General features: G+C 44.5%; 1 protein-coding gene across 1 annotated transcript in view; it reads right to left on the bottom strand.

Annotated features, from left to right (window-relative positions):
* The window catches only part of LOC101338669 (ATP-binding cassette sub-family C member 12), a 59,622-nt gene that overhangs the window by 40,407 nt on the left and 3,863 nt on the right, over positions 1–15,352 (bottom strand). The window contains 6 exon segments of the mRNA XM_073796775.1: positions 4,268–4,375; positions 6,960–7,108; positions 10,711–10,858; positions 11,243–11,416; positions 12,712–12,948; positions 13,238–13,385. Of these exon segments, the coding sequence (XP_073652876.1) occupies positions 4,268–4,375; positions 6,960–7,108; positions 10,711–10,858; positions 11,243–11,416; positions 12,712–12,948; positions 13,238–13,385 (964 nt within the window).

Raw genomic sequence — 15,352 nt, 5'->3', positions numbered from 1 at the left:
GTCCAGGCGGAGATGGGAACATGCACAGATCATTTCAGTGAAATGTGACAGGGACAAATCCCTGTAACTGCCAGGGATGGGACACTTGGCTCCACATCCTGGAGGCCCATGTAATTGATGCCTGAGCTGAGTCTGTACAGTGCTGTACAGGCAAAGATGAGGGAGGGGTTAGGGGAGGAGAGCTTTCTAGTAGAGGGCACAGCATGAGCAAAAACAGGCAATAGCATGGTTTGGGGGGATGAGAGGTATAAGACGAGAAGTTCAGTATAACCAAGGGCCAGAGCTCAAGGTAGGAAGGGGATAAGGAATGAAGTGGAGACATAACTGAGGATGTGCTGATGGAGGACTCAGGCTCAGTCCTGGAGAGTGAAGGACAAGGATTTCAAGCAGGTTAATGTCAGTGATCAGACAAATATTTTAAAGCTCAATTAACAGTGCAATATGTATTTGAAAAGGACAACATTGGAAAAAGACAATTGGTTCTTCAGTCACTGTGATAGTTCAGATGAGAGACTATGAATTCTTGAATGAAGGTGATGACACTAGGGACAGAGTGGAGGTTGTGGAGTCAAGAAATAGCATTGTTCCTCTAGTCTAAGATATTGGGTATTGTTACACAATTAATGTCATGAGGTTAACTCTGTGTTTTGTTCAAAATGTAATAACTCAACAGTGCACCTTCCAATCCAGTCTCATAAATGGTGCCTCTTAAAATTGAAGGAATACAGTGATCAGGAGGTGAGTCAACAGGATTCTTTTTTTTTTAACTATTATTTGTGTCATTCTTTTTTTGTTTTTTTAAATTTTTGGCCACATTGGGTCTTCGTTGCTGTGTGCGGGCTTTCTCTAGTTGTGTCGAGTGGGGGTCACTCTTCGTTGCAGTGCGCAGGCTTCTCATTGTAGTGGTTTCTCTTGTTGCGGAGCACAGGCTCTAGGCACGTGGGCTTCAGTAGTTGTGGCACACTGGCTCAGAAGTTGTGGCTCAAGGGCTCTAGAGCGCAGGCTCAGTAGCTGTGGTGCATGGGCTTAGTTGCTCTGCGGCATGTGGGATCTTCCCGGACTAGGGCTCGAACCCGTGTCCCCTGCATTGGCAGGAGGATTCTTAACTACTGCACCACCAGGGAAGTCCCAACAGGATTCTTGATTGGTTCAATGTGGATGGTAAGGGAGAAGAGGGATACAGGCACCTAGGATGCTTAAAATGACATCCACATTTCAGACATGAGTAAATAAGATCTTCCAATCAATTCACAGAGGTCTGAACGCACTGTTCTCTTGACTGAAATGTGCTTCTCCTTTTCCTTTCCTTGCCTCAACTTCAAAACCACTTTATCTGCCCTTCCTACACATCACTTTCACCCTTACTATATATAGCAATTACTGGGATACCTGGTCCTGTATTAGACTGGAGGCTCTTAAGAGTAAAGACTCTCTTCCTTATATTTGCATTTTCCACAGTGCCTTGCATATAGGAAGCATACAGTAAATCTTTTTTTTAATTGAGATATAGTTGATTTACCATATTAGTCTCACATACACAACACAGTGATTCAAAGTTTTTATAGATTATACTCCATTTAAAGTTATTATAAAATATTGGCTATATTCCTGTGCTGTACAATATATCCTTGTAGCTTATTTATTTTATACATAACAGTTTGTACCGCTTAATCCCCTGTTCCTATCATGCCCCTTCCCCTTCCCTCTCCCCACTGGTAACCACTAGTTTGTTCTTTATATCTGTGAGTTTGTTTCCTTTTTGTTATATTCAGGGTATTTTGCTTTACTTTTTTAGACTTCACATTTACATGATATCATTTAGTATTTGTCTTTCTTTGTCTGACTTATTTCACTTAGCATAATGCCCTCCAAGTCCATCCACGTTCATACAAATGGCAAATTTTCATTCTTTTTATGGCTGAGTAATATTCTATTGTGTATATGTACCACGATCTTCCTTATCCATTCACCTCTCAATGGACACTTAGGTTCCTTCCGTATCTTGGCTTTTGTAAATAATGCTGCTATGAACATTGTGGTGCATGTATCTTTTCAAATTAGTGTTCTGTTTTCTTCAGATATATATACCCCAGAGGGTAATTGTTGGGTCATATGGTAGTTCTATTTTTAGTTTTTTGAGGAACCTCCACCGTGTTGTTTTCCATAGTGACTGCACAAATTTACCTTCTACCAACAGTATACGAGGGTTCTCTTTTTTCCACATCCTCCCCGACATTTGTAATTTGTGTTCTTTTTGATGATAAACATTCTGGCAGGTGTGAGGTGATATCTCATTGTGGTTTTGATTTGTATTTCCCTGATGATTAGCGATGTTGAGCATCTTTTCATGTGCCTGTTGGCATCTGCATTTCCTCTTTGGAAAAATTTCTATTCAGTTCTTTTGCCCATTTCTAATTGGGTTGTTTGGGTTTTTGATGTTGAGTTGTATGAGCTGTTTATATATGTTGGATATTAACCCCTTATCAGTCATATCATTTGCAAATATTTTCTCCCATTCAGTAGGTTGTCTTTTCGTTTTGCCAATGCTTTCCTTTGCTGTGCTACTGTCAATTTCTCTATATCTGTTAATATTGGCTTTATATATTTAAGAGGGTCCTATGTTGAGTGCATATGTATTTATAATTGTTATATTTTCTTCTTGGATCAATCCTTTGATCATTACATAATGCCTTTGTTTCTTGTAACAGTCTTTGTTTTAAAGTCTATTTTTTCTGATATAAGTATTGCTGCTCCAGCTTTCTTTCGATTTCCATCTGCATGGAATGCCTTTTCCATCCCCTCACTTTCAATCTGTGTGTGTCTTTAGATCTGAAGTGAGTCTCTTGCAGGCAGCATGTATATCAGTTTTGTTTTCATATCCATTCAGCCACTCTATGTCTTTTGGTTGGAGCATTTAGTCTATTTACATTTAAAGTAATAATGGGTAGTTATTGTCATTTTGTTAATTGTCTTGGGGTTGTTTTTGTAGTTCTTTTTTGTTCTTTTCTTCTTTTGTTCTCTTCCTTTGTGATTTGATGACTATCTTTAGTGTTATGTTTGGATTCCTTTCTTTTTTGTGTGTGTGTTTATCTATTATAAATGTATGGTTTGTGGTTACCATGAGGTTTATATATAGCAATCTATACATATATATACACGATTATTTTAAGTTGCTGATCTCCTAATTTCAAATGCATTTTAACAACCCTGAGTTTTTACTCTCTTCCCCCACAAGTACTGTTTTTCCATATTTTACATCAATTTGTTTTGTTATCCCTTAACTATATATTGTGGATTTAGATGATTTTACTACTTTTGTCTTTTAACCTTCCTACCAATTTTATACATAGTTGATTAACTACCTTTACTGTATATTTGCCCTTACTGATAAACTTTTTCCTTTTGTGATTTTCATGTTTCTAGTTGTGTTCTTTTCTTTCTAGCTTAGAACAGTCCTTTTAACATTTCTTGTAAAGCTGATTTGATGGTTCTGAACTCTTTTAGCTTTTGCTTGTCTGTAAAGTTTTGAACTCTCCATCAAATCTGAATGAGAGTCGTGTGGTGTAGAGTATTCTTGGTTGTAGTTTTTCCCCTTTCATCGCTTTAAATATATCGTGCCACTCCCTTCTGACCTGCAGAGTTTCTGCTGAAGTCAGCTGATAGCCTTATGGGAGTTTCCTTGTATGTAACTTGCTGCTTTCCCTTGCTGCTTTTAATAGTCTCTCTTTATCTTTAATTTTTGCCATTTTAATTACAATGTGTCTTTATGTGGTTCTCTTTGTGTTGATCCTGTTTGGGACTCACACAGTAAATCTTTGATGAATGAATAAATTAATAAATAAAATGACTAAATGAGTGTATAAATATGGTGTCTCCCCCCGCCACCGTCTTCATCACTTCTGTCACCACACACATCCTAGGACAAACTAGGTAGGCAAAGGGGAGATGGCTCAGTGCAAACTGAGCTCCACTCCTGGAACAAGTTAAGAGTCATGGCTTGGAGAAAGAGTAGAGGGTCAGGAACATCATCTCCCTGGGTGGAGACTCCATCTCAGTTTTACTAAAAGGGCAGGCCACCTATAATACTCTGCCTATATCCTGCTTGATGCATATTTGTGTATCCAACACTGAATGGAGGCTCTTCTCCCAACACCCACCAAACCAGTGACCCAGCCCTCCAATGGGTTGACACAGCCTCCCCTTATCTGGGAATTTTCCTGCCCCCAAATGAGAACTTTCTTCCCTGCTCACCCAGTGTTAGTTATACCTTCATTCTCCTTAGAGAGACATTGACTTCAGCTGCTGCTTTGACCGAGAAAGGTAAGATTGCAATTGAAAACTCCATTACATTAAACATGGTAATCACACTAAATGCCTGAAGAACAAAAGAGAGGTATAGAATTCAGGATGGGATGTTGCCTTGGCTTTGAACCATTAAGTCCATGGGGATTAAACTTCCTGAGATGAGAAACAGTAGCACAGTTGGGATTCTCAGAGGAAAAATTTTCTCATTTCATGGCTCAGAAATCATGGGTTGGCAAATTGAAGGTATTAACATCTTAAACTATTTTGCGTTTGGATTTTCACCAAAATGGTGGGAAACTTATCCCCTTATCTCTGTCAATCCAGAGGATAAGGTCTGAAAAGGGCCTCTAATTGAGGACCTTTGGAAATCTCCATCCATACCATATCCTTATTTGGCCTAGACCATTCTTTCAAAAACCTATGCAGGGCTTCCCTGGTGGTGCAGTGGTTGAGAGTCCGCCTGCCGATGCAGGGGACACGGGTTCGTGCCCTGGTCCGGGAAGATCCCACATGCCACGGAGCAGCTGGGCCCGTGAGCCATGGCCGCTGAGCCTGAGTGTCCGGAGCCTGTGCTCTGCAACGGGAGAGGCCACAGCAGTGAGAGGCCCGTGTACCGTGAAAAAAAAAAAACAAAAAAAACCTATGCAGATTTTTCCTAAATTATCCCCTTCTCTCGGTTGCTTCAGAGGCATCTGACCCTTCAGAGACAGAGCATCCTTTTACATACCACACAGAGACCAGTGTTGAAGGTGGAAGCTCCCTAGAATTATGTGCCTGGCCCAGGCTGGTTGCTGGTTCTCCTGCCCTCAGGGTCTGGCCTCCATGCCCTGCCTCCACACACACATAAGGGACCAATTTGAGAGCCTTGGTTCCACTGTCATTTCCAAAGCAATGAACAATGACCCCCCTTGACTAGGGCCTTCCCCACTGAGCCCTGCATGGTGGGTGGATAATATCATATAGCCTCAATGAAGACAAGTTTCCTTGCTCTGTGGGTGCCCCACAGGGGGCATGATCTCATCTCTCAGCTTTCATCTTCTCATCTGTCCTTGTAATTAGCAGCCTCTCCCTAACCACCCATCTAAGAAATTAAAAACACAACTTCCATCGACAAATCTGGAGTGATCCTTCCTGCTGTTGAATGGGCCCCATGGACAGGGCCCCCAGGCTTCAACTAATCCTAGTTAGTTCATTAAGAGGATGATGAAAGATGCTCCCTTCATCACATCTGGTCCTAAATACATCCCCAAAGAGAATTCAGCTCCCCCAGGTCCTAGAGTACTATCTTGGCTCAGGAAGCCCAGGCCCTGGCTAGCAGAGTCCCCGGGCTGCCTGATGTGACAGCTCCTCAGGGCTGACCTCCTACTCATGTGGCTCTGGCAGAGGAGGAGACTGAAAGGGATTCTTAGGCCAAAGAAATACGAGCCTCGCATTCAGGGAATTTGTTCTTGGTCTAGATTTCTTCTAAATCATTGTTTTAAAAAATATTAACAATGTGCACTCAATTTGGTTTCAAATTAATTTGCTTGGTGTGTTCTGGGAAAAAAAATTTTTTTGGTTTGGGATGGTAGGCAGCAGCCGCTATAATCCAGTAACATTCATTCTGTACATCAACCATTGCTGTTCGTTTTGGCTTTCGGTTCATGGCTATGTTCAAGCCCCCAGAGTGTGTGAGAGAAAAATGTGTGTGAAGAAACTAAGAAAATTAAGGTATCTCCCAAAGAAACACGGGGCAGTAATTGGATTGACAGCGCCACAGTGAATGCCCCAGAAGAGGATCCTGCCTTCTCAAACGTCCCTCCCCTCCAGATCCCTGATTTTTGGTGCAATTCTTTTCTGGTGAGCATACCTCTCCTTTTTTATTTCATTCTCTCTCTCTCTTTTTCTTGCCTTTACGTTCTTTCTTCCAACTTGCCCTTCAGACGCTGCTTTAATATCTGAAATGTTTGTTTCTTTATTTCAGTCAGGGGCCATTTCCTCTCTAGCTCAGCTCCTGAGCCCCTCACGTTCACTCCAATTCTCCTTCTGAGGTTTTCAACCCGAATATGCCTGGCCTGGGTGAGCATAAGGCTAATGAGAACAGCAACAACTTACGCAGCATTTACCGCATTCGAGGTGCTGACCGAGTGCTTTGTGGAAGACAACTTCCATCCTCACTACGATAGGGACTGTCATCACCCCATTTACAGATAATAAAACCGAGACAAGAGAGGTTCCGTGAATTGCTGTAAGTCATAGCTAGCAAGTGTGGAGTCAGGCTTTAAACAAGGGGGACCCTGATCTGGACACCACACTGCCTCTCCCAATACTGACACCCCTCCCACCCGGAGAACTTTCACCAACTCTTTTCTTGGCGTATATATGGATAAATAAGAATAAAATAGCCAAGGGCTCCTTTGGTTTCAATGTCCAAATGAAAAATTGTGTTCCAGCATTAACTACTACCCCTGCCCTGCTGTAGACTGAATAAGAGTTGCTACTAAGCTCTCCTCGGCTCCCAGTCAGCTCAAGTACTTGTCTTAGAAGTCAGGGTGAAATTCTGCTGTCTTCTGGCTCACCGTGATTGGGTGATCTGATGCCAGTGCCAGAGGAGCTACCCACCTGGCACTTGCAGAGTTGGGTACAGAAGAGGCCAGCTCTAAAGAGGTGCTTACCACTGGGGCAGCGAGCTTTCATCTCAGGAGGATGTGGCAGGTGAATGTCAGTACAATGGCTATGGTGGATGCAATGGGGGCCAGCACTGAGTTTCCACTTTGGACAAATCCAGCTTTTTCCAGTAATCTCCTTTCCCTCTTCCTTATATCTGTGAAATAGAAGCAGTCCACGGTGGTCTTATTTTGCTTGTCAAGCACCAGCATTAAGAAACGTATTACTCAATGGAATATTCCTCAGCCATAAAAATGAATGAAATATTGCCATTTGCAGCAACAAGTGTGGACCTAGAGATTATCATACTAAGTGAAGTAAGTCCGACAGAGAAAGACAAATATCATATGATAGCACTTATATGTGGAATCTAAAAAAGTAATACAAATGAACTTATCTAGGAAACAGAAAGAGACTCACAGACATAGAGAACAAAGTATAGATACCGAAGGGGAAGGGGAAGGGGGAGGGATAAATTAGGAGTCTAGGATTAACAGATACACACTACTATATATAAAATAGATAAACAACAAGGATTTACTGTAGAGCACAGGGAACTATACTCAATACCTTGTAACCTATAATGGAAAAGACTCTGAAAAAGAACATATATATATTATATACATACATATATAATATATATATGTATAACTGAATCACTTACTGTACACCTGAAACTAATACAACATTGTAAACCAACTATACTTCAATTTTTAAAAAAAGAAACATATTACTCCTGCCCTGTTCTCCTGCAAATGAGTGTTAAGGGCTCTTGTTGTGAAGTTTAAATGGGAGGAAGCACAGACAGCCCGGAGCACAATGCCAGCATGTACTGGGGGTTCAGTACATGTCAGCTGCCATTGCTGGATGGTTTCCAAGGTCCCTCCTGATCTGATTCTCTGTGTGTCAGGAGTCATACACTCAGATGCCTACAGGGGTCAGGCAAGTAAGGTAAATGAAGGGAGTGGGCAGAGAGCAATACCAGAGCGAGGATGTCCCAGGCTCACCAGACTGTTTTGAAGTCTGAAATGTGGAATTTTATGAGACATCTCCCTACTCTTAAATGTTGGGAACTAATTGAAAAAGTTAAAGTACTGTAGGGGCCAAACAAAACACATATGCCAGCCTGAAGACTGCCAGATTGAGGCCCCTGCCCTTTGTCTCAGGAACAGCTGCAAAAACCCAAGAGCACATCTCCCTTCCGTAAGTCCAGATGAGGCCATGACTCCGCACCACTCACACTTAAAATTCAAGCTTCCCTCCCCTGCTGTTTAAAGAGTCCTTAATGGCAATCCCAGCGTCCTCTGCAAAAACCCTTTCACATTAGCAACATGGTGTCACAGCCCTTCTCGCTGAGGGCTGCCTACAGACCAGGTGCTGGGCTGAACCCTGCACAGGCACGCTCTCCCTCGGCTGCTCTCACCACAGTGTGACACGGCAGAAGCCATCATTATGCCCTTCTGACAGTAGAGGAAAGGCTTAGCAGGTTAAGTGACTTGCCTCTTAAGAGGCTGGGATCCAAAGCATGCTGTCCACACGCCCTTCCCCTCAAGAACACCAGCCACCTCCTTCTCCCCACGCAAAGCCTCCAGGCCTTTGCTCCTGCCCAGGGGGCTTCCCCAGCTCCATCTGTTTCCACATCCCTGCTATATCCTTCAGGGCCTGTCTAAAACGCTACCTCTGCCAGGAGGCTCATCTCTCACACCCATGGAGCTCCTCTCAGTTTCTTTTGTGGCATTTTACCCATTTTATCCTATAATTAATTCACATGTTCACTCATTCAGCACATTTTAACCTGATGTCTGCTATATGCCAGGGGCTGTGCTGGGTGCTGGGGAATATAGGGACAAACAGGGTCTCAGCTTTTCCAGTAGGGGCGATAGACAATAAAGAAACAAATAAGTAAATAAGATAATTACAAACTGTGTTGGGTGATATGAGAGAAATGAACAGGATGAAGTGATTAAGAGGTGAATGGGGACTGGACCTGCTTGAGACTGTGGTCAAGAAGGCCTCTTGAGGGCTTCCCGGGTGGCGCAGTGGTTGAGAGTCCGCCTGCCGATGCACGGGACACGGGTTCGTGCCCCGGTCCGGGAAGATCCCACATGCCGCGGAGCGGCTGGGCCCGTGAGCCATGGCCGCTGAGCCTGCGCGTCCGGAGCCTGTGCTCCGCGACGGGAGAGGCCACAGCAGTGAGAGGCCCGCGTACCGCAAAAAAAAAAAAAAGAAGCCCTCTTGAGTCAGTGACATTGACTTCAGGAGACCCAAAGTCAAGACAAAGTCAGCATGAACATCTAGCAGAAGACATTCCAGGCAGAGGGAACAGCAACGGCAGAGATCCTGAGGCATGAACGGGTGTGGATCTTGTTCTAAAAACAGAAGGTTTCTGTGGCTCAAGCTGAGGTATCAAGGCCTGGGATAAGATGTGATGAGGTCAGGAGGTCAGCAGGGGCCCGACTGTGCTGGATCTAATAGCCCATAGGAAGGAATCTGGACTTCATCCAAAAGACCTAAACGTGAAAAAACCTAAGTGTGATAAGAGGCCACTAAAGCTTGTTCAGCAGGGGAGAGACAAGATCTGACTGACATTTTTAAAAGGTCACTCTGGCTGCTGAGTGCATCATGGGTTTTAGGGGGAAGGAGGAAAGCAGGGGTTGCATCCAGAAGTTCTTGCCATAGGCTGGAAGGGAGAGGACATTGCTTGGACTAGGGTGACAGTAGAATGAAGAGAAGCAGAAAGATTCCAGATATATTCTAGAAGTAGAGCCAGCAAACTAATAGCTATTTTTGAGCTTAGTTAACTCATCCTCCCTCAATTTTAAAACTAGGGACCCTTTTCCTAATTATTTTGTGTGACTCCCATGGCCTTGCACATAGTAGGAACTTGGCACATATTTATTGAGTTAAACTGACTTGAATTAAATTGAGTTTTAAATTGAATGATGTCAAATGGAATCAAATTTAATCACATCAAATAAATTGTATTAAAGTGAGTTCAGAGTGTGAGGAAGTATTTCTATGTCTTCAAAGAGGGTACAATAGGGCTGCCAGCATCCCAACCTGGGGCACTTCCTTTGGCAGTCTCAAAAGCAGATTCTCTAAAGCTGCTTCCTAAAATGTGGATACACAGCTTCAGGCCCAATTACATGCTGGTCTAAAAGTGTAATTGTGGATCCAGAGAGTTAGTTGTAACGGTGGTTCAAATCATTAACCGGTCAACCACCTGAGTCTATGTCAGCAATTACGTAACTATTCCTGCAATTAGATTTGCATTTTTATTTGATTGAAATAGTCTTCATATCGTCTTTAAAACAAAACAGCTATATATGCATTCTCTTATCTGCCCAAAGCATGTCAAGTCAGTGAGACATCCGATCCTGATGAGGCTGCTGCCGGCAAGGAGGGGACATGTGTGTAAATGTTAGTGTGTGCGTGTGTCCGTGTGGACATCTTCCCAGTCAAGGAAATAGGCTGAGCCAGCTCTTCTCCTGCTCGTAATGTTTTAGTGGACTATTTTTGTGAAAGGTAACTGGCCAGTACAAGGATTCACTGACCTCAGTATGGCTAAACCATATGTCACTCACCTGCTGAGCCCTTGGGTCTATTCTAAAATCTCTGTAATTTTTTGAAAAGCCTACAGATCAGCTCGGGGGTCGCTTCAGCCAACTTCCAGAATGCCCGGCCCCAGGACCCTTAAGAACCCCTTAGAAGAGCACATTCTACAGGGTAAGTGGTTCTTTCAGCAACTGCTCATCCTACCTGGGATGGCGTTCGTAAAAGATTTCTCCCAGGTGTACATTTAAATCAGCTTGATGCAGGTCAGAAACTCATTCATCGTCTGAACTCGCTGATCTGTCACTAAAATTGCTGATCATAGAAAAGCTGAATTGAGCTTAGCCATAAACATCTGAAATCGAGGTACAAACAGTGTGTTCAGAGAATTGCTGAGTTGCAGTTGGCCTAAAAATCCAGGGATTGGAGTGTGTCAGGCCCGAGATTCTCAGCTGAATCCTTCCCTTGAGTTGTGGCTGACGTGCTCTGGGGGACACGACTGGGGTCAGGGCAGATGAGGCCAATGCATGAATTGCCAGGATGCAAGGAAAGTGCTGGGGACTTTGCCAAACTGAAGAAGCATGCTCCCCTTCCCCAGGGTATTCAAATTCAAGTTGTAAAAGAACTGTACTGTTTGTGAGCTCAAAGTAAGGGCCCAGGCTTCAGGGCCAGGCCCTGGACACAAAGTCCACTTCAGTGAGAGTGTGTGTGAAGTACAACAGCAGAGACCTGCCATTACCTGGATGGGGATGAATAGCACACACACGGATATCCCGATGAGAGCTGTGGGCCCCACGATGAAAAAGGCGTACACCACACAGACAGCCATTAGGATAAGGATGGTGGCTAGCAAGGGACAAAACAAGGCAGCTTCAAACAAAGAATAACTATCACTTGATAGTATATTGAGCACCTGGAAAGAAAGCACATGGGTTCAGCCTTTGGAAGGGCCACCTAAACATTTCCTCAACTGAAGGCTTTTGGAATGGCTGAGGGGGTCTGAGGAAGGAAGAGAAAAACTGACTTATAGGGGGAGAGAATTGTCAGAGGACCAACAGGGTGAGTTTCGTGGGTCTCATTTTAGTGTGACTTTGGAGAGGCCTGTCTTTTAGAACTGAGAATCCCAATGAAGAAAGGCTTAAGTACCACCTGGGAACATGCCGGCGAGGTTGCCAGCTGCCTACCTGATAGCTCTATCTCCTTCTTCCTTATTAGTACAACCCTGCTTAATCAGGGCATCCATGGGCCCAGCAAAATGACCACATTTCCCAGCCTCCTTTGTGGAAGCATGGTGACCATGTAATTATGTTAAGGGCAATGAGGTATAAGCCAAAGTGCTGAATGGAACTTTGGGGATGAATTCTTAGAGGGAGCCAACTCAACTTGGAAGTCTCTTTCCTCCTACCGGCTCTCTGAAACATGGTTGGGATGGTTGGACCTGCAGCTTCCATCCTGAACCATTATGGGAGCCACATGCTAAGGTAGTGATGAAGAAAAATAGAAAAGCCTGGAAGTCCCCACTCCAGCCCCAGATCATCCTCTTCCAGACTCCTTTTACACAGAGTGAAATAAATCCATCCTGTTTAATCCACTGTTTTGGGAGGTTTTCGGTTATGTGCAACTGAATCTAATCATAATTGATACAGGATATTTTGAACAAACTGAAAGAGCAAGTGTAAGAAAGAAACAAGTCTTTTCCCTTATCTCACACCACCCAGGTTTCCCTTGGCCAGGGAAATGTTCTTGTGTAAAGGGCGAAGATTTTATTGCTAAGGATTGAGGGCTTAAGAAAATGTCAACTCTGAAGTCCAACAGGCATGGTCTTTGTTGGGACTTGGCATCCCAAATACTACACAGTTGGAATCATCAGATCCATTAGTCAATCAATTTTATTAAATGCTGTAGTATTCTCTGTACTGCTTCAGTGTCCTCACTGATGGTCAAAGGGATTGGATGAGGTCACCCCTAAGCCCTGTCCCAAGTGGAACGGGGAAGCCTTTCCAAATTCTCCAGCTTGAATGGAGCTCTCCTTTCTCTCAATTCTTCTGGTGTTTTGAGTCTCCACCACTTTACTAAGCAAGGAGATGGGACATGATGGGCAGGATATTGACAACCAAAAGGGGGGCAGATAGTCCATCCAGGAAGCACATCTCACACATATTCAGAAAACTCGGAATTTAGTTTCCTAAAGTTAAACTCCTTCTGGACCAACTTACCAACAGAGATGTGTGTCAGCGTCTTGAACGACACCAGGTTTTCGAAAACCAGGGTGGAGGTGGCCACCTTCAACCGGATCGCCATGCGGTAATTTATGGCCCAGGCAAGGGCCCAAAAGAGAACTTTGGTAAACTCGGTGGTGAAAAGGGCTGTGCACAGGCTGACGCCAACCCAGACCTTCCTGGAGGTGCTCTGGGTCTGCTGGAGGATTTGGGGAATGAGAATCATCTGTAAAACAGCGCGGTGAAGAGAGAAGTGTGCTGCTGGGGGTCACGGTAGGTACAGGAGGCCTCAGCTAATGTCAGCAAGCTGACTTTATGAGGCAAACTTTTTAATTAATTTCAGTGGCTGCTGCTGTGCCTGACAAAGGATTAGCTTTATGAAAATTCGCCCCCAAGGAGCGCAAAGATAACAACAACGTACTAGACCCACCAGATCGTAGAGAAAATAACTAATGACATTCTTTGCCAGTCTGGGAACCTGGGAGACAAGGCAGAAGAAGGGCCAGTGCGCCCACCGGCCCTATGGCTGCCGTGATAATGCACAGGATATTGGCCATGATATCCATCAAAACACGCGTCCTCTGGAATTTCCAGACCTCTCGGCCCAGAGAGGCTTTCTTGGGACCCATCCTTTCTACCTCTTCATCCCAAAGGATTCGAAATCTGTGATGAAAGAACAGGAAGAAGGAAAAAGATTTACATTCCCACTTGCTGCTCAAAGCTACTCTGATGGAAAAAACTTTGCAAGAATTCTTAGCACAACCCCCATCCCTGGCAGTGGTGGCTTCAGAAGAATAGCATTTGTTCTCCCTTCTTTTTCTGGAGGGTGGATGGGACATGAGCGAGGCAGCGGGCAGAGCCCTGACACAGTACAAGCTGGTATCTGGCATTTGGGCTCTTTCCGGGCCTTGATTTCCTCCTCCTGCCTGTCTCTGGCACAATACCGGTTGTGATAAAAACACTGAGGCAACAGAGAAACCAAGAAAAAAATCTTCTCCAGGGCAGGGAGGAGTTTGTCCATTTCAAAGATCTGAAAGGAGGCCAGTGTGACAGGCGTGTGGGGACACGGGGAGGCAAGGCAGGGCCAGATCTCATGGGATCTCACAGTCCTCACGAAGGAGATTAGATTGCCAAGGAAGCCACTGCAGGCTTTTAAACCAACATGACAAGATCATTTTACATGTCTAAAAGAACATCTGGCTGTTGTGAGAGTAGTGGGTTATGGGGGTGGGGAGCAAAGACGGAAGCAGGGAGACCACAGTGGGAGACTATCGGCATCCAGGTGGGAGGTGGCAGCGGCTTGACACTGGATTTAGGGAAAGGTGGTCAGGGAAGACAACAGGGCTTACTGATGAATTAGATGTGGGAGAAAAGGAGAAGGGGGATCAGGGGCCCCAGTTTTCTGACTTGACCAACTGCGGGAATACAGTTCACAGAGATGGGGAAAGGGGGAAGAGGGAACATCGTCAGGTGGGGCTGAAGATCAAGAATGCAGCTTTAGGGCTTCCCTCGTGGCTCAGTGGTTGAGAGTCCGCCTGCCGATGCAGGGGACACAGGTTCGTGCCCCGGTCCGGGAAGATCCCACATGCCGCGGAGCGGCTGGGCCCGTGAGCCATGGCCGCTGAGCCTGCACGTCCGGAGCCTGTGCTCCACAACGGGAGAGGCCACAACAGTGAGAGGCCCGCGTACCACAAAAAAACAAAACAAAAACAAAACAACAAAAAAAAGAATGCAGCTTTAGATATAGGATGCTTGTGAATCATCCAAGTGCAGTCGGATGCTGGGTGTATGAACTCAGAGTCTGGAAGAGAGGCATGGACTGAAGACAGTGTGTTATTAAGGTTGTCAACATGTGTTTGGTGGGTCAGCCTTTGGAGGAGAACATTAGCACAGAAGAGAAGAGGATCTAAGTTGATGTTGGGTAGATGGAAGGCAACATTAAAAACCAACAGAGAGGTAGAAGGAAAACCTGGTCCACAGGCACTGGTCCAGCCCCTTTCTCTCCGTGCTCCCTGGCAACTTTCTCCAGACTATAGATTTTGGAAACTACTACTGACAGAGATTTCTGCAGGACACAGATGAGGGGATGCACAATTGTAGGAGCAATTGCAAGAGCATGATTATAACTCCCAGCCCTTCAAGCATATGAGGCCAAAGAGAAAGAGAATTCCAGAAGAAAGAAATGCAGAGAGAGGGCGATGAGATCTTCCCCATTGTTTAAGACATGAACCTTGAAGTTCAATGCAGCTGTTAGAAAGAATGAAGTTGAGGTTCTGGGCTGTGGAAAAATCTTTATAAACTCTTCACTGAAAATAGCAAAATGGTTAACCATGAGATAGCATGCTTCAGTTTTTGTTCAAAGAAAAAAAGATGACCTGTGAGTAAGGAGGAAGAAGAAGAGGTATTGATCTGCAGAAGATGGTAGCACAGGGTGTGTTTAACCTGAGTAGAAAAAATCCAGGACAGATGCACACCAGCATTTAACAGTGCTGACCTCTGGGGAGTGGGGCTGGAGTACGGTGGGGATACTTCCACTGCTTGAACTTCTGTTACTTTAACATTTCTATAATGAATCTGAATTAGGTTGAATCAATGAAATACATGTTTTTGCAAGCCAAAATTGTCAAATA

This window comes from Tursiops truncatus, chromosome 19 (assembly GCF_011762595.2).
Source record: "Tursiops truncatus isolate mTurTru1 chromosome 19, mTurTru1.mat.Y, whole genome shotgun sequence".
Classification (NCBI taxonomy): Eukaryota; Metazoa; Chordata; class Mammalia; order Artiodactyla; family Delphinidae; genus Tursiops; species Tursiops truncatus.
This window is presented reverse-complemented; position numbering and strand designations above follow the sequence as displayed.